A 19337-nucleotide genomic window follows, 5' to 3' on the forward strand; every position below is an offset into this window, starting at 1 on the left:
ACAGCTGTAATCAGTTAAACCATTGAAAAGCCCCAGGGACAATCTTCAAGAAATTCACAACTCTTATTTAAATCACAATTTTTTCCCTGAAGAATCTTTAATAGTGCTTATTTTAGGATGTGCAAAACGGTAACTGAGAGTGACTTAAACTCCAAATTTCTGCTGGTCAGGAATGTTTCTAATGTCCATCTATTCCCTGCATCTATTAGGACAGCTCATATTTAAATCTGAGTAAGAGGTGGATGGTAGAGAAAGTGAGGATTGGGCAATAGTGAGAGTGAGATGTAGGTGATAGTGAGAGTGGATGATAGTGAGAGTGAGTTGTAGGTGATAGTGAGAGTGGATGATAGTGAGAGTGAGAAGTGTGTGATAGTGAAACAGTGGGAAGTGGGTGATAGACTGGGAAAGTGGGTGGTATAGAGAGTGGGGAGTGGATGATAGAGAGAGAGGTGATTTGTGCTAGAGCGAGTGGGGAGTGGGTGATAGTGAAACAGTGGAAAGTGGGTGATAGGGAGAGAGTAGGAAGCAGTTGATAGAGAATGGGGAGTGGGTAATAGTGAAAAACCGAGCTATGGATGATAGAGAGAGTTGGGTATGGGTGATAGAGAGTGGGGAGTGGGTGATAGAGAGAGTGGGAGTGGGTGATAGTGAAAGAGTGGGAAGCGGGTGATAGAGAGAGTGGGAGTGGGTGATAGAGAGGGGAGTGGGTGATAGTGAAAGAGTGGGAAGCGGGTGATAGAGAGAGTGGGAGTGGGTGATAGAGAGAGTGGGAAGTCGGTGATAGAGAGTGTGGGGAGTGGGTGATAGAGTGGGGAGTGGGTGATAGAGTGGGGAGTGGGTGATAGAGAGTGGGGAGTGGGTGATAGTGAAAGAGTGGGGAGTGGGTGATAGAGAGACTGGGGAGTGGGTGATATAGAGGGGAGTGGGCGATAGTGAAAGAGTAGGAAACAGGTGGTAGAGAGAGTGGGGAATGGGTGTTAGAGAGAGTGGGGAATGGGTGTTAGAGAGAATGGGAAGTGAGTGACAGAGAGAGTGGGGAGTGGTTGACAGAGTAGGAAACAGGTGATAGTGAGAGAGGACAGTGGGTGATAGTGAAAGAGTGGGAAGCAGGTGGTAGAGAGAGTGGGGAGTGGATGATAGAAAGTGTGAGGAGTGTGTGATAGAGAGAGAGTGGGGAGTTGTTGATAGAGAGAGTGGGAAGCGGGTGATAGAGTGGGGAGTGGGTGATAGAAAGAGTGAGGAGTGGGTAGCAGTAAAAGAAAGAGATGGGGAAAATGAAGTTCGGAGGGAAGGAGCACATTAGTGACAATGAAAGTAGAGGTAAATGGATGACTTTAGAAGAAGTAAATGTGTACTTATTGAGGAAAGGGATATTAGGCTGAATTTATGCAAGGCCAGAAGTGCATTCCAGCAGAGGTTGGCTGGGAGTCCAGCGCAGCCTTAGGGAAATCAGATGGAGACCAGAGAAGCCAAGTCCCAACCCACAATTTCCGATGGAGTTTGGGGTTGACTGAATCTGTGTCCAACCTAAACATTGTCCATGATGTCAGTGGTGATGTGTCTCAGGAGATGGAGTTCCCATGATGGGAATTTCCTCAAGCCCTGACTCCCTACTGGTCAGGCACCTTGACACCGGATGAAGCAGACATAGTCAGCTAAACAGTGGAAGTGGGGCCAACTGGGGTCAGCCCTGGAAATCCTTCAGGTCAACCCCACTATCAAAGCAGCTGATCCACCTGTTTACCAGCACGTGGGTGAGATGGGTGCCAGGGATCATGTAGCACTACATTTACTAACCCTTCCTCTGGCATCTCAGATGAGCCCACATCGATGCTAGTGCCCACCATACCTGCCTAAATTCAGTGACCCCACCCTGAATATTCCAGTTGGGTCCAGAACAGAGGGCACTTGGTCCAGCTCTGCTGTACTTCCACAGCCAGAGCAGAGCCAAGGATTTTCAGCCCCCTTGACTCCAACCTTAGAAGAGTACCCCATCTTCAGCATTTTCCACAGCAGCCATCCTTCTGCATCGCCCAGCGTTAGTGCCAAATGTTTGGTCAAATGGAATGTTATATGAAGTGGGCCAATGACCGTTAAGAACTGGGTTAAGACTACTCAAACCTTTTTCACAGAGGATGCATGTAGTGAAGAGACAGAGGAGGCTTTCCATCAGCCTGGACTAAGCCCAGAAGTGGAAGGATAACACACCAATTCACTGCAACACTCACTATGCTCTGCATACCCAATTTTGTTCATATATGATCCAGGAAAATTCTGTGAAGGCTCACAGGTGTAAATGTTTGTACCTTGAGTAACATTTCAACCCTGTTTCTACAGCAATATAGTAATATTACATTAACAGTTATAATCTTGCTTTGAACATTAATTAATATCGGAGTAAAAATGGTAAAGTAGTCAAGGGGAGGCTGTGGCGTAGTGGTAATGGACTAATAATCCAGAGCCCAGACTAATGATCTGGGGGCTTGGGTTTGATTCCCAAAACGGCAAATAAAGAAATTTGAATTCAATTAATAAACCTAGAATTTAAAAAAAAGCTAGTCTAATAATGACCATGAAACCATTGTTGTAAAAGCCCATTTGGTTCACTAATGTCCTTTCGGGAAGGAAATTTGCCTGGTCTGGCCGATATGTGACTCCAGACCCACAACAACGTGGTTGACTCTGAAATGGTCTCAGTTCAAGGGGAATTAGGGAGGGGCAATAAATGCTGGCCTAGTCAGTGACACCTGCATCCCACGAACAAAAAAATAATTGGATATCGAGATGTTACTACAGTAAAATGCACTCACCTTTTAGCACTTCGTTTATGAATTTTTTCATAAGGTAAATAGCAATGGTGTCTTCTGTTTTAACATGGCTTTCGGAAAACCATCCATTCTCTGCAATTAAGATCCTGGGGCTATTGTATTCCAACTTAATCCAGTTGAGGACCCGCCCAAGATGGAGAGATATGCGATCTCCAAGTTTGAGAATGTCTTGCAGTGATCGAAAGTTATATGGACCAAAAGAAAATGCAAAGAAATCTGCAGTTCCATTAATGAAACTCTTTTCTTTTTCAGTGAACGTAGGCAAAGCAGGGTTGATTTGTATTTTCAAGTTGTCAGGGTAGTCACCATCCACAAAGATCGGTTTGGCAAACCACCCTAGCACAAGGTCCATGGACATCTGGAAGTTTTTATAGTTGAAGCTGTCATTCTGTGGTTCAATCCAATGAGAGCCCAATACTATGGACACAAAGCCTTCCTGTGACTTGCGAAATTGCCTGTCGTAAGTGTGCCAGACGGTCGCATGTGCCTGCAAGAAGAAAACAATTTAACACCGAGCTGTTAATAGCAGCAAAATCTGGTCAGAGATCTCAGACTCCTTTTAAATATATGGAACGATGATTATTCTTTAGGGCAGCAGACTGCATTGTCACAAATATATGCCACTATGCAAATATCCACCACAGAATCCTATAGCTGATTGTATAATCGGCTATCCCAACACCTTGGGAAATCATAGGCTGCAAGCCCACCATTCCTCGGTATGTGCTCTCTGCAAATGCTGCTCTCCACTGGGAGAGCTGGCTTGCGGGATCATTTGTTATATGTGAGCTATTCGGTACATCAAAACAGGTCACATTTTAAATGACAGTGAATGACAATTCCTTCTAATGAGTGGCATCTGCCAGTCTGGCAACATCATCTTCATGGATTCTTTTCTTTCCCCCCAGCTTTCCTCCCTCTTTTTCTGAAGACAGCCACTGGTGCTGGGTTACAGTTTCATAGGCTCCTGCGGATTGTTGTCAAACATGAGGAGAGCAAAGGGGAAATGAAAGAAAATATACAAATATAAAATAAGCAACAGAATGAGCAGGTGAGTGGGAGGAAGTTGTGTTTCTCACTTTAACGCATTCCTGGTTAGTATTCCAGGCCTCATCCAATGTTTGGGATTAAACGTTGGTGCTTTCCCGTGGAGAAGGCTGGCAAACCCCTTTTTAGTGCTGGCCTTAACTACTTTTCTGCGTGTGGACCACCAACAAGCAACCCTAAAGGCCACTTCTATGAAAGTGTTTCTGGGAAACGAGCCACAAGCAGTCATTGAGGATGGTGGGATGGACCAGGAAACTATACCTTCTCTGCATTAAACCAGGAACATAGTAAAGTAAGAAGCACAGTATCCTTCTTTTCACCTGCTATTTCTCTTGCTTGATTTATATTTTTATATTTTCTGTTATTTTCCTATTGTTTGCTCTCCCCTTTAATTTTAGGCCCTCCCTTTTGCTGAGAGCTTCATTAGTTATAATTAAAAAAGATCTTTTTTTGGGTGGGAGATATTGCTGACTTGTGCTCCTTCAGAAACAATGGGATTTCTCTCAGACATCCCCTGTTCCTCAGTTTTATGAGGAGAGAGATGAGAAGGATCAGGAAATGCACCACGTTAACCCTATTAGTAGGCTTGCTGACTTTTCCTGGTCCTCTCCTTTCACTAAATCTGGATTATGCCCATTTACTGGGCTGGATTTTAAGCAGCTGATGTCCCTGACTCCTTCACGTGCAGGAAGTGTGTCCAGCTGCAGCTCTTGTTAGACCGCATGACGGCTCTGGAGCTGCGGATGGACTCACTTTGGAGCATCCGCGATGCTGAGGAGGTCGTGGATAGCACGTTTAGCGAATTGGTCACACCGCAGATTAGGATTGCTGAGGGAGAAAGGGAATGGGTGACCAAAGGGCAGAGAAAGAGCAGGAAGGCAGCGCAGGTGTCCCCTGCGGTCATCTCCCTCCAAAACAGGTATACCATTTTGGATACTGTTGAGGGAGATGGCTCACCAGGGGAAGGCAGCAGTAGCCAGGTTCATGGCACCGTGGCTGGCTCTGCTGTTCAGAAGGGCGGGAAAAAGAGTGGAAGGGCTATAGTCATAGGGGATTCGATTGTAAGGGGAGTAGATAGGCGGTTCTGTGGTCGAAAACGAGACTCCCGAATGGTATGTTGCCTCCCAGGTGCACGGGTCAGGGATGTCTCAGATCGGCTGCAGAACATTCTGAAGGGGGAGGGTGAACAGCCAGTTGTCGTTGTGCACATAGGCACCAATGATATAGGTAAAAAACGGGATGAGGTCCTACAAGCAGAATTAAGGGAGTTAGGAGCCAAGTTAAAAAGTAGGACCTCAGAGGTAGTAATCTCAGGATTGCTCCCAGTGCCACGTGATAGTCAGAGTAGAAATGAAAGAATAGTCAGGATGAATGCGTGGCTTGAGAGATGGTGCAGGAGGGAGGGGTTCAGATTTTTGGGACATTGGGACCGGTTCTGGGGGAGGTGGGACTATTACAAATTGGATGGTCTACACCTGGGCCGGACTGGAACCAATGTCCTTGGGGGTGCTTTTGCTAACGCTGTTGGGGAGGGTTTAAACTAATGTGGCAGGGGGATGGGAACCAAATGAGGTCAGTGGACAGTAAGGAGGTAGTAACTAAAGCCTGTAAGGAACTAGATAATGAAGTCAGTGTGACTAAGGGAAAGAGTAGGCAGGGAGCAGATGATGAAAGCAAAGGGACTGGTGGTCTGAGGTGCATTTGTTTTAATGCAAGAAGTGTAGTAGGTAAGGCAGATGAACTTAGGGCTTGGATTAGTACCTGGGAGTATGATGTTATTGCTGAGACTTGGTTGAGGGATGGGCATGATTGGCAACTAAATATCCCAGGATACTGATGCTTCAGGTGGGATAGAGAGGGAGGTAAAAGGGGTGGAGGAGTTGCATTACTGGTCAAAGAGGATATCACAGCTGTGCTGAAGGAAGGCACTATGGAGGACTTGAGCTGTGAGGCAATATGGGCAGAACTCAGAAATAGGAAGGGTGCAGTAACAATGTTGGGGCTGTACTACAGGCCTCCCAACAGCGAGTGTGAGATAGAGATACAAATATGTAAACAGATTATGGAAAGATGTAGGAGCAACAGGGTGGTGGTGATAGAAGATTTTAATTTTCCCAACATTGACTGGGATTCACTTAGTGTTAGAGGTCTAGATGGAGCAGAATTTGTAAGGAGCATCCAGGAGGGTTTTCTAGAGCAGTATGTAAATAGTCCAACTCGGGAAGGGGCCATACTGGACCTGGTGTTGGGGAATGAGCCCGGCCAGGTGGTTGACGTTTCAGTAGGGGACTACTTTGGGAATAGTGATCACAATTCCGTAAGTTTTAGAATACTCATGGACAAAGACGAGAGTGGTCCTAAAGGAAGAGTGCTAAGTTGGGGGAAGGCCAACTATACCAAAATTCGGCAGGAGCTGGGGAATGTAGATTGGGAGCAGCTGTTTGAAGGTAAATCCACATGTGATATGTGGGAGACTTTTAAAGAGAGGTTGATTAGCGTGCAGGAGAGACATGTTCCTGTGAAAATGAGGGATAGAAATGGCAAGATTAGGGAACCATAGATGACAGGTGAAATTGTGAGACTAGCTAAGAGGAAAAAGGAAGCATACATAAGGTCTAGGTGGCTGAAGAAAGACGAAGCTTTGAAAGAATATCGGGATTGTAGGACCAATCTGAAACGAGGAATTAAGAGCGCTAAAAGGGGTCATGAAATATCTTTAGCAAACAGGGTTAAGGAAAATCCCAAAGCCTTTTATTCATATATAAGGAGCAAGAGGGTAACTAGAGAAAGGACTGGCCCACTCAAGGACAAAGGAGGAAAGTTATGCGTGGAGTCAGAGAAAATGGGTGAGATTCTAAACGAGTACTTTGCATGGGTATTCACCGAGGAGAGGGACATGACGGATGTTGAGGTTAGGGACAGATGTTTGATTACTCTAGGTCAAGTCGGCATAAGGAGGGAGGAAGTGTTGGGTATTCTAAAAGGCATTAAGGTGGTCAAGTCCCCAGGTCCGGATGGGATCTATCCGAGGTTACTGTGGGAAGAGAGAGAGGAAATAGCTGGGGCCTTAACAGATATCTTTGCAACATCCTTAAACACGGGTGAGATCCCAGAGGACTGGAGAATTGCTAATGTTGTCCCCTTGTTTAAGAAGGGTAGCAGGGATAATCCAGGTAATTATAGACCGGTGAGCCTGACGTCAGTGGTAGGGAAGCTGCTGGAGAAGATACTGAGGGATAGGATCTATTCCCATTTGGAAGAAAATGGGCTTATCAGTGATAGGCAACATGGTTTTGTGCAGGGAAGGTCATGTCTTACCAACTTAATAGAATTCTTTGAGGAAGTGACAAAGTTGATTGATGAGGGAAGGGCTGTAGATGTCATATACATGGACTTCAGTAAGGCGTTCGATAAGGTTCCCCATGGTGGGCTGATGGAGAAAGTGAAGGCGCATGGGGTCCAAGGTGTACTAGCTAGATGGATAAAGAACTGGCTGGGCAACAGGAGACAGAGAGTAGCAGTGGAAGGGAGTTTCTCAAAATGGAGACGTGTGACCATTGGTGTTCCACAGGGATCCGTGCTGGGACCACTGTTGTTTGTGATATACATAAATGATTTGGAGGAAAGTATAGGTGGTCTGATTAGCAAGTTTGCAGATGACACTAAGATTGGTGGAGTAGCAGATAGTGAAGGGGACTGTCAGAGAATACAGCAGAATATAGATAGATTGGAGAGTTGGGCAGAGAAATGGCAGATGGAGTTCAATCAGGGCAAATGCGAGGTGATGCATTTTGGAAGATCCAATTCAACAGTGAAATATACAGTAAATGGAAAAGTCCTGGGGAAAATTGATTTTAGAGAGATTTGGGTGTTCAGGTCCATTGTTCCCTGAAGGTGGCAACGCAGGTCAATAGAGTGGTCAAGAAGGCATACGGCATGCTTTCCTTCATCGGACGGGGTATTGAGTACAAGAGTTGGCAAGTCATGTTACAGTTGTATCGGACTTTGGTTCGGCCACATTTGGAATACTGCGTACAGTTCTGGTCGCCACATTACCAAAAGGATGCAGATGCTTTGGAGAGGGTGCAGAGGAGGTTCACCAGGATGTTGCCTGGTATGGAGGGCGCTAGCTATGAAGAGAGGTTGAGTAGATTAGGATTATTTTCATTAGAAAGACGGAGGTTGAGGGGGGACCTGATTGAGGTGTACAAAATCATGAGAGGTATAGACAGGTTGGATAGCAAGAAGCTTTTTCCCAGAGTGGGGGATTCAATTACTAGGGTCACGAGTTCAAAGTGAAAGGGGAAAGGTTTAGGGGGGGATATGCGTGGAAAGTTCTTTACGCAGAGGGTGGTGGGTGCCTGGAACGCATTGCCAGCGGAGGTGGTAGACGCGGGCACGATAGCGTCTTTTAAGATGTATCTAGACAGATACATGAATGGGCAGGAAGTAAAGGGATACAGACCCTTAGAAAATAGGCGACAGGTTTAGATAGAGGATCTGGATCAGCGTAGGCTTGGAGGGCCGAAGGGCCTGTTCCTGTGCTGTAATTTTTTTTGTTCTTTGTTCTTTGTTCAGCCCTCGACATCAAGATCCGTGGCGGGGAGTGGCCTGAAGATGGCTCCGGATGAGGCCTGCCACGGACCTCGATGCCAACAGGGCCTGGCCTGACCCTCCCAGCAGCAGCAAAGCATGTGGCAGCCCCCCCGCTGCTTGGTGATGGGACCACAATCACCATATTCAAATTAATAGAATTAATGCATTTACATGTACTTACCTCTGATCATGTCAGCCGTCACTCCCACGCCTTCAGACCCCCCTCTGGGAAAACAAGGCGTCACACTGGCGGGGAGGGGGGAGGAGGTAGGTTTATCAGTGCAGGAAGGGGGATGGGGTCAAATAAACGTCATGGGTGTAGGGGACGGTGGGAGGGGTTGTACTTTAAACTTTGAGCTGTTTGGGGAGAAAAGGTCAGATGTTAAGGGTAAGCGTTTTGGGGGAAGGGCAAATAGTTAATGTATTTGTTATTGAGGGGGTTGGGAGAGGGGCAAAAGAAATGTATTTATTTAATGTTATTGAATATGTCTTTAAATATTTAAATAAGCCAGCAGGGCTGACTGCCCTTTAAAAATGGTGTCAGCGCCTGTGCACGGGCAGCTGACGCCATTGCCGAGGACGGACAGCCTGCTCCCTCCATATGATTGGTGGGGGTAGGCCGCCCTGACTATTTAATCTCGCTGCCAAGATCGGCGGCGGGCTCATCGAATCCAGCCCACTGTTTCAGGATTCTGCAGCTGCTTTGATTATTCAACAATACCTCATTTTTGCCCCTTCTCCACTAGGGGACGGCTCCCTGTAGTGGGTTCTAATTGTATTGGGACTCCAACCTGATTATTTAATGAAGCTTCACTGAGGAAAATTGGACAGGGTCATGGTGATGTAACATTGGCAGGGTGAAGTACAGTTCCACAATAAACTGATCAAAGAGAAAAATCCAGCCCCAAGTGCCAGAGGGGTGTTTAATTGTGGAGGACACCACAGCCAAACCCAATCCTGTCCTAACTAATATCGACTATTCAATAGGGTATCACTGAATCGTATCAGGAAACATTTCTAGATTAGAGACAAAAGGCATTCCTGAGTTCCTATTGCTGCACAGCTGAGCTCAGCTAACTCAACAACAACAACTTGCACTTATATAGTTCCTTCAATTTAGTAAATTGTCCGAAGGCTCTTCACAAGAAGCAACATTTGATACCAAGCCACATAAGGAGATGTTAGGACAGGTGACCAAGAGTTTGGCTCAAAATATAGTTTTAAGGAGCATCTTAGAGGTGGACAGAGAGGTGGAGAGGTTTAAGGAGGAACTGCAGAGCTTAGGGTTTTGACAGCTGAAGGCACCACTGCCAATGTGGAGCAATGAAAATCGGGGATGTGCTAGGGGCCAGAATTGGAGGAGTGCAGAGATCTTGAAGGGTTGTGGGTCTGGAAGAGGTTACAGACATAGGGAGAGGCGAGCCCATGGAGGGATTTGAAAACAAGGGTGAGCATTTTAAAATCGATGTGTTGCCAGACCGGGAGCCAATGTAGGTCAGCGAACACAGTGGTGATGAGAGAACAGGACTTGGTGAAAGTTCGGATACTGTCAGAAGTATTTTGGATGAGCTCAAGTTTACGGAGGGTGCAAGATGGGAGGCTATCCAGGCAAGCATTGGAATAGTCGAGTCTAGATGTAGCAAAGATATGGATGAGGATTTCAGCAGCACATGAACTAAGGCAGGGATGGAGTTGGGTGCTGTTTCGGAGTTGGAAATAGGCAATTTGTGTGAGATTGTGGATATGGGGTCAGAAGCTCAGCTGTCAAATAGGAAAGCAAGGTTGTGAAGAGTCTGGTTCAGCCTTAGTCAGGGAGAGGACTGGAATCAGTGGCTAGCAGATGGAGTTTGTGGCAGAGATAGAAGATAGTAGTTTCGGTCTTCCCAATATTTAGTTGGAGGAAATTTCTGCCCATCCAATACTCGATGTCGGACAAACAATTTTACAAATCAGAGGCAGTGGAGAAGTCGAAAGGGGTGTTGGTGAGATAGAGCTGGATGCTGTTTTAGATTAGAGATACAGCACTGAAACAGGCCCTTCGGCCCACCGAGTCTGTGCCGAACATCAACCACCCATTTATACTAATCCTACACTAATCCCATATTCCTACCAAACATCCCCACCTGTCCCTATATTTCCCTACCACCTACCTATACTAGTGACAATTTATAATGGCCAATTTACCTATCACTCTGCAAGTCTTTTGGCTTGTGGGAGGAAACCGGAGCACCCGGAGAAAACCCACGCAGACACAGGGAGAACTTGCAAACTCCACACAGGCAGTACCCGGAATCGAACCCGGGTCCCTGGAGCTGTGAGGCTGCGGTGCTAACCACTGCGCCACTGTGCCACCCTGATGTGGTACATCTTTAAGAAGGTGTGGTTATGTTTTCAGTGTGCAACAGTATAAGAGAAATGATGTAATGTACCATGTAAATTCTACTCGGTGGGAGTCTGTAGAGAGTAGGTATCCAGACCAGACCTGTGTAAGATTGCTGCTAGTTTTATACCTGCAGTACAATTATAAATAAAGAACCTACATAAATGTTAATTGATCCTCTATGTGTGGTTGGTTCTTGTGTATAGTCAACACTAACACTAAGAGAAGCAAACATAATATGGTGGCAGCAGTGGAGTTTTTTCCGATTCTGAACTCCCCCATCTCCAACGAGGTACAAGTTCACAGATTTGGGAAGATCCTCAACAGCATGTTTGGGAAGATCCTCAACAGCATGAGGGATCTGACTTTTGACTGTATTGTATGCAGTGTGGGCAGATCTGCATTTGTGTAGGGTAAGATTATTTGCACTGTAGCTGTGAGATTGGACCCTTGCAGACTCAAATAAAGGGCTCAGTTCAGTAAGGGAGTTGAGTCCCCAGAGTTATTCTGGACCTACAGAGGGAATCTGCAAGTTAGTACAGGCCCTCTGGAAAACACGTTGAGAGGCGTCATGCCAAATGGGTATTGGGCACAGACACTAGGTGGCTGGATCAGGCCGCCAGATTGATAGCGGGTTAGTGCAAGCCATTACATCAATTTTGACGAGGTTGGGCGTGTTCCAAAGTCTATTCGAAAATTTTAGCAATATTACTGCCTATGGTAGGCGAGCATTTTCATGCTGAAATCACTCTGTTTGGGTGTGGCCAACAGAACGTGCACAAACTGTGAGACAGCGCCATGCACTCCAAGCTTCACTATACCATTCTACTGGGCTGTGACAACTTGTGGAACTGCAGACAGGTGCTGTTCCTCAGAGGAGTGCAGCAACAGCCAGGTCTGTGGCACCACGGGTGGCTCAGCTGCACAGGATGGGAGGCAGAAGAGTGAATGGAAGAGCAATAGTGATAGGGGACTCATTAGTTAGAGGAACAGACAGGTGTTTCTACAGCCGCATATGTGACTCCAGGATGGTATGTTGCCTCTCTGGTGCCAGGGTCAAGGATGTCACAGAGTGGCTGCAGGACATTCTTCTGGGGGAGGGGGAACAGCTAGAGGTCGTGGTCCACATTGGTACCAATGACATAGGTAGGAAGAGGGATGAGGTCCTGAAAGCAGAGTTTAAGGAGTTGGGACAGAAATTAAAAAGCAGGACCTCAAAAGCAGTAATCTCAGGATTACTCCCAGTGCCATATGCCAATGAGCATAGGAATAGGAGGATTAAGTGATTTAACACATGACTGGAGAATTGGTACAGGAGGGAGGGCATCAGATTTCTGAGGCATTGGGATCTGTTCTGGGGTAGGTGGGACCTGTACAAGATGAACGGATTGCACCTTAGCAGGACTGGGACTAACATCCTTGCAGGGAGATTTGCTAGTGTTGTTGGGGAGGTTTTAAACTAAATTGTCAGGGGGATGGGAAACTAAGGGAGCTCAGATTGGAGGAAAGCAAAACCGGTAACAGGAAGTAAAGAAGTAATAAGCAAAATCGGAAGGCAGATGAGATGAAGGCAAACATCAAATAGGATCAGAATGAGGAATAATGTTAAGACAAAGTTAAGGGCACTCTTTCTGAATGTACACAGCATTCGCAACAAGGTAGATTATTTGAAGGTACAAATAGAGGTAAATGGATATGATTTAATTGCCATTACAGAAATGCGGTTACTGAATATTCAGGGATATTTGTCATTTAGGAAGGATAGGCAGAGGGGCAAAGGAGGTGGGATAGTGCTGTTAATAAGGGATGAGATCAATACGTTAGAGAGAGAAGATCTTAGATCAAAGGAGCAAGATGTAGAATCAGTTTGGGTGGAGCTAAGGAACAGCAAGGGGCAGCAAAAAGTGGTGGCAGTTGTTCATAGGCTACCAAACTGTAGTGGTAAAGTTGGGCACAGTATAAATCAGGAAATTAGAGCTGCATGTAGCATGGGCAATACAGTAATAATGGGTGATTTTAATTTACATAAAGATTGGGCAAACCGAATTAGCACTAATGCTGTGGAGGATGAATTCCTGGAGTGTGTACAAGATGGATTTCTGGAGCAGTACATGGAAGAAACAACTAGGGATCGGGCTATTTTAGATTTAGTATTATACAATGAAAAAGGGCTAATTAATAACCTGGCTGTAAAGGAGCCATAAGGAAATAGTGACCACAATATGATAGAATTCTACATTAAGTTTGAAAGAGATATAATTTCTTATGAAACTAAGGTCTTAAATCTGAACAAAGGAAGCTATGAGGGTATGAAGGGCAAGTTGGCTATGATGGATTGGGAAAATACATAAAAAGATTTGATGGCAGACAGGCAATGGCTAGTATTTAAAGTAATATTACACAGTTTACAACAAATATACATTCCTCTAAGACACAAAAACTCTACAGGAAACATGAATCAACCGTGGCTAACAAAAGAAGTTAAGGATTGCATTAGGTTAAAGAAAGTGGCTTATAAAGTTGCCAGAAAAATAAGTCAGCTCAAGGATTTGGGGCAATTTAGAGTCTAACAAAGGAGGACCAAGAAACCAATAAAGAAAGGGAAATGTGATTATGAATCTAAGCTACTTAGAAATATAAAAGCGGACTGTAAATCTTCTTTAGGTATATGAAAAGGAAACGATTAGCAAGGACGAATGTGGGTCGATGGCAAGCGGAAAAAGGAGAGTTTGTGGTGGAGAATGAGGAAATGGTGGAAAGACTATACAATTACTTCACGGAGAAAGGCACAGAAAATCTCCCAGAAATACTAGGGAACCAAGGGACTTGTAAAAATGAGGAACTGAAAGTAATTACTATCAATAAAGAGTAATACTCAAAAAATTAATTGGATTGAAAGTTGATAAATCCTCTGGACCAGATGAATTACATCCCAGAGTTTTGAAGGAGGTGGCTAAAGAGATAGTGGATGCATTGGTGGTTATCTTTCAAAATTCTATCAATTCTGGAAGGGTTCCTGTAGACTGGAAAGTAGCAAATGTAACCCTAGTATTTAAGAAGGGAGTGAGAGAGAAAACAGAGAACTACAGACCTGTTAGTTTGACATCAGTGGTAGGGAAAATGTTGGAATCTATTATAAAGGATGAGATAACTGGACACTTGGAAAATAATGATATGATTGTGCAGAGTCAACAGGGATTTGTGAAAGGGAAATCATGTTTGACAAACCTGTTGGAGTTTTTTGAGGATGTTACTTGTAGCATAGATAAAGTAGAACCAGTGATGTGGTGTATTTGGATTTTCAGAAGGCTTTTGATAAGGTCCCAACAAGAGGTTAGTTAGCAAAATTAGAGCATATGGGATTGGGGGTAATATACAGCAATGGATTGAGAATTGCTTAACAGACAGAAAGTAGAGAGTAGGAATAAATGGGTCATTCTCAGGATGGTAGGCTGTTACTAGTGGGGTACCACAAGGATCAGCGCTTGGGCCACAGCTGTTCACAATCTATATAAATTACTTGGATATGGGGACCATTGTAATATTTCCAAATCTGCAGATGACACAAAATTAGGAGGGAATGTAAGTTGTGAGGAGGATGCAACGAGGCTTCAAGGGGATTTGGACAGGCTAAGTGAATGGGCAAGAAGATGGCAGATGAAATATAATGTGAATAAGTGTGAAGTGATCCACTTTGGTAGAAAAACAGGAAGGCAGAGTATTTCTTAAATGGTGAGCAGTTGGGAAGTGTTGGTGTCCAAAGAGACCTGGGTGTCCTTGTTCATGAGTCACTAAAAGCTAGTATGCAGGTGCAGCAAGCAATTAAGAAGGCAAAGGGTATGTTGACCTTCATTGCACGGGATTTGAGTGCCAGAGTAAAGGTGTATTGCTTCAACTGTATAAAGCCTTGGTGAGACCGCACCTGGAGTATTGTGTACATTTTTGGTTTCCTTATCTAAGGAAGGATATACTTGCCACAGAGGGAGTGCAACGGAGGTTCACCAGACTAATCCCTGGTATGGCTGGATTGTCTTATGAGGAGAGATTGCATAAACAGGGCCTGTATTGTCTAGAGTTTTGAAGAATGAGAGGTGATCTCATTGAAACTTAGAAAATTCTTAAAGGGTGTGACAGGGTAGATGTGGATAAGATGTTTCCTCTGGCTGGTGAGTCTAGAACCAGGGGACACAGTCTCAGAATAAGGGGCAGGCCATTTAAGACTGGGATAAGGACGAATTTCTTCACTCAGAAGTTGGTGAATCTGTGGAATTCTCTACCCCAGAGGGCTGTGGAAGCTCAATCATTGAGCATGTTCAAGACAGAAATCAATAGATTTCTGAATACTAACAGTATCAAGAGATAGTGGAGATAGTGAGGAAAAATGGCATAGAGGTAGATGATCAGCCATGATTTGTTTGAATGGTGGAGCAGGCTCAACAGGCTGAATGACCTACTCCTGTTCCTATTTCCTATGATCCAAAGATCAAGATAAATTTCCATGTTCACTGCCTTGAGTTCATGTCATTCCGTTAGCAGCCACACAAATCTATTGATCATTTTGTTAGCAGGTGTTGGGACAAGGTTCATGACTGCAACTTCTCAGAAGCTGAACTCACTGCAAATCACTGAGTTAATCATTGCGTCAACTCCGATTGAGGCATAGCAGAGAGCTCTCTTTGAGAAACCTAAAGGTTACACCATTGATTCACTAGTCAAGGATGAACGCAAGTACAAAGCAATGATTGCATGACAACGAAGTTTACTTTCTTTGTGTTCTACCCCAATGATTGGCTAATGTACCAAAAGTTCCAAATCTGGAAGACCATATCAGAGATGTGTACTCTTAAATGCACCAAGGAGCTGTCCGGCATTCAATGGTGTGTGTTATGACCGAGGTGGGAGGAGTGCACTGTCTTTTCTAGTTCCACTTTTCCACAGGTCATAACATATATTTAAATGTTTGTCCGGTTACCGATACAGCTAATCATATACTCTACTTTTTTTTATCCCAGAATAAAATACACCAACCAGGTTTCTTTAATAAACAACAAAATTATCAGTATATTATAAAACAAGACTTAACGAGTAACGAAGCAAAACATTAACATACAGATTGAAATAGAAACATAAAAAAATAGGAGCAGGAGTAGGCCATTCGGCCCTTCGAGCCTGCTCTGCCATTCATTATGATCATGGCTGATCATCCAACTCAGTAGCCTGTTCCCGCTTTCGCCCCATACCCTTTGATCCCTTTCGACCCAAGAGCTATATCTAACTCCTTCTTGAAAACATACAATGTTTTGGCTTCAACTGCTTTCTGTGGTAGAGAATCCCACAGGTTCACCACTCGCTGGGTGAAGAAATTTCTCCTCATCTCAGTCCTGAAAGGTTTACCCCGTATCCTAAGACTATGACCCCTGGTTCTGGACTCCCCCACCATCGGGAACATCCTTCCTGCATCTACCCTGTCAACTCCTGTTAGAATTTTATAGGTTTCTATGAAATCCCCCCTCACTCTTCTGAACTCCAGCGAATATAATCCTAACCGACTCAATCTCTCCTCATACGTCAGTCCCGCCATCCCAGGAATCAGTCTGGTAAACCTTTGCTGCCTCTATAGCAAGAACATCCTTCCTCAGATAAGGAGACCAAAACTGCACACAATATTCAAGGTGCGGCCTCTCCCAAGGCCCTGTACAATTGCAGCAAGACATCCCTGCTCCTGTACTCGAATCCTCTCGCTATGAAGACCAACATACCATTTGCCTTTTTTACTGCCTGTTGCACCTGCATGCTTACCTTCAGTGACTGGTGTACGAGAACACCCAGGTCTTGCTGCATATTCCCCTCTCTCAGTTTAGAGCCATTCAGGTAATAATCTGCCTTCCTGTTTTTGCTACCAAAGTGGATAACCTCACATTTATCTATATTATACTGCGTCTGCCATGCATTAGCCCACTCACTCAACTTGTCCAAATCACCCTGAGGCCTCTCTGCATCCCCCTCACAACTCACCCTCCCACCCAGTTTTGTGTCATCTTCAAATTTGGAGATATTACATTTAGTTCCATCATCTAAATCATTAATATATATTGTGAATAGCTGGGGTCCTAGAACCGATCCCTGCGGTACCCCACTAGTCACTGCCTGCCATTCGGAAAAAGACCCATTTATCCCTGCTCTTTGTTTCCTGTCTGCCAACCAATTTTCTATCCATCGCAATGCACTACCCCCAATCCCACGTGCTTTAATTTTACATGCTAATCTCTTATGTGGGACTTTGTCGAAAGCCTTCTGAAACTCCAAATAAACCACATCCACTGGCTCCCCCTCATCAACTCTACTAGTTACATCCTCGAAGAATTCTAGTAGATTTGTCAAGCATGATTTACCTTTCGTGAATCCATGCTGACTCTGTCCGCTTCTACCACTGTTATCTAAGTGCTCTGCGATAAAATCTTTGATAATGGACTCTAGAATTTTCCCCACTACCGACGTCAGACTGACTGGTCTATAATTCCCTAATATGAAAGTTCCCTTTTTAAATTACCCAATTACACAACGCACTGGAAAAAAATACAGAAGTTCTCTCTGCAGAGGTCTGTTACAAAAAAAAGACAAAAAAAGAATAATTTGGCCAAATACTTGCTAATTCTTGATGAAAAAAAGAGAAGGTATGGAAGCAAGTCAGTTGTCCCTTTTGTTTTGTCCCCTGCTCTCATGCTCACATCTCTGTCCTGGGATTGCTGCAATGTTCCAGTGAACATCAACGCAAGCTCGAGGAACAGCATCCCATTTACCGATTAGGCACGCTACAGCCTGCCAGACTGAACATTGAGTTCAATCATTTCAGAGCATGACGGGCCCTCCATTTTACTTTTATTTTTAGTTATTTTTTCTTTTTTACTTTTTTACATTTTGTACAACTTTTTTTTCATGTTTATTTCATTTCATCTTAGTTTGTTCAGTTTGCTTACCCACTGGTTTTTTTTTCATGTTTGGACTTGCTGCTGTTCAACCTTCAGTCCGTTAACACCCTATTTGTACTAATGCTTTGTCTTTTAACACACCATTAACATATTGTTTGCCTTTGCTCCATGACCTTTTGGTCAGCTATGTGGCCTTGTCCAATCTACACCTTCTCCTTTGTTATCTCTTGCCCCACCCCCGCCTCACTTGCTTATAACCTTTGGCATTTCTAATGTTTGCTAGTTCCGAAGAAGGGTCACTGACCCGAAACGTTAACTTTGCTTCTCTTTCCACAGACGCTGCCAGACCTGCTGAGTGGTTCCAGCATTTCTTGATTTTAGCCCCTTTTGTTTGGTCTGGTGTCCGGGTATTTGGAGACGGGTCACTGGGATCATTTCAGAAGCAGTCCGTTCTGGAGATGTCGACAATTATTCTAGTAGGCCTTGTAGGAGAAATGTGGCATCAGGGTTTTCCAACAGCACACACCTGAATTGCAGGATTTTTTTTCAGCTTCTCAGGAGAGATGCAGCACCGGGGATTTTAGCTCTCCCACACTGGATCTGTGCAGGATTTCTTCAAAGAGGTAGAGAAAGAGGTGAGCTCGGTGGTTTCTTTCTCATTGGCAGGAAAAACACCAACTGTCTTCAAACAGTTCACACCCAACTAAAACGGAAAACAATGTCCAAACCCCAAACAGAGAGTCGACCTCCTGACCTCCATAAACCTTGACATGTGGCTTCTCTGTAACCATTTTTCCTCAGGTCACCAAGGATTCTGTTGTTTACTGAGCCTAAAGCACCTAACTTCCAGCACAGGTGGTTTTCAAACAACATCTCAAATGTCCTTTCAGTGAACTTGGTAAAAGCAAACACATCCATGGAATCTTTTCAGTTTTGACACAAGTCCTCAAAAAAATAAAATGTTAAAAAAATGGAAGCACTTTCGTAACATGTATACAAAACATGCAGCGCAAAAGGGCATTGGAAGGGGCAGTGCAAGAGAGTCAAACATGATGGGAGGAGCAAGGCTTGTGACCAGAGTCAAACTGTCAACAAAAAGTTACAACACTCTCATAAGCACAGGGACTGTTCTGGATGCAACAAAAAACAGGTACATGAGGATGCCAACAGAAGTGACCAGAGCGATTTTTTAATTCTTTCATGGGATGTGGGCATCGCTGGCAACGTCAGCATTTGTTGCCCATCCTTAATTGTCCTTGTCAACTGAGTGGCTTGCTAGGCCATTTCAGAGGGCAGTTAAGAGTCAATCAGATTGCTGTGTGTCTGGAGTCTCATGTAGGCCAGAACAGGTAAGGACAGCAGATTTCCTTCCCTAAAGGACATTAGTGAATCAGGTGGGTTATTATGAAAATTGATTATAGCTTCATGGCACCATTACTGAGACAAGCTTTCAACTCCAGACTTTTTTATTAGTTGAATTTAGATTCCACCAGCTACTGTGGTGGGATTTGAACTTGTGTCCCCAAGGCATTAGCCCGGGCCTCTGTATTACTAGTC

At 44.5% G+C, this 19337-nt stretch overlaps 1 protein-coding gene across 1 annotated transcript in view; it reads right to left on the reverse strand.

Moving 5' to 3' along the window:
- The window catches only part of LOC137372650 (beta-klotho-like), a 49198-nt gene that overhangs the window by 10314 nt on the left and 19547 nt on the right, over nt 1-19337 (reverse strand). The window contains exon 2 of the mRNA XM_068036654.1: nt 2811-3315. Within this exon, the coding sequence (XP_067892755.1) occupies nt 2811-3315 (505 nt within the window). The remainder of the gene's footprint in view (nt 1-2810; nt 3316-19337) is intronic.

Source organism: Heterodontus francisci, chromosome 1 (assembly GCF_036365525.1).
Source record: "Heterodontus francisci isolate sHetFra1 chromosome 1, sHetFra1.hap1, whole genome shotgun sequence".
Classification (NCBI taxonomy): Eukaryota; Metazoa; Chordata; class Chondrichthyes; order Heterodontiformes; family Heterodontidae; genus Heterodontus; species Heterodontus francisci.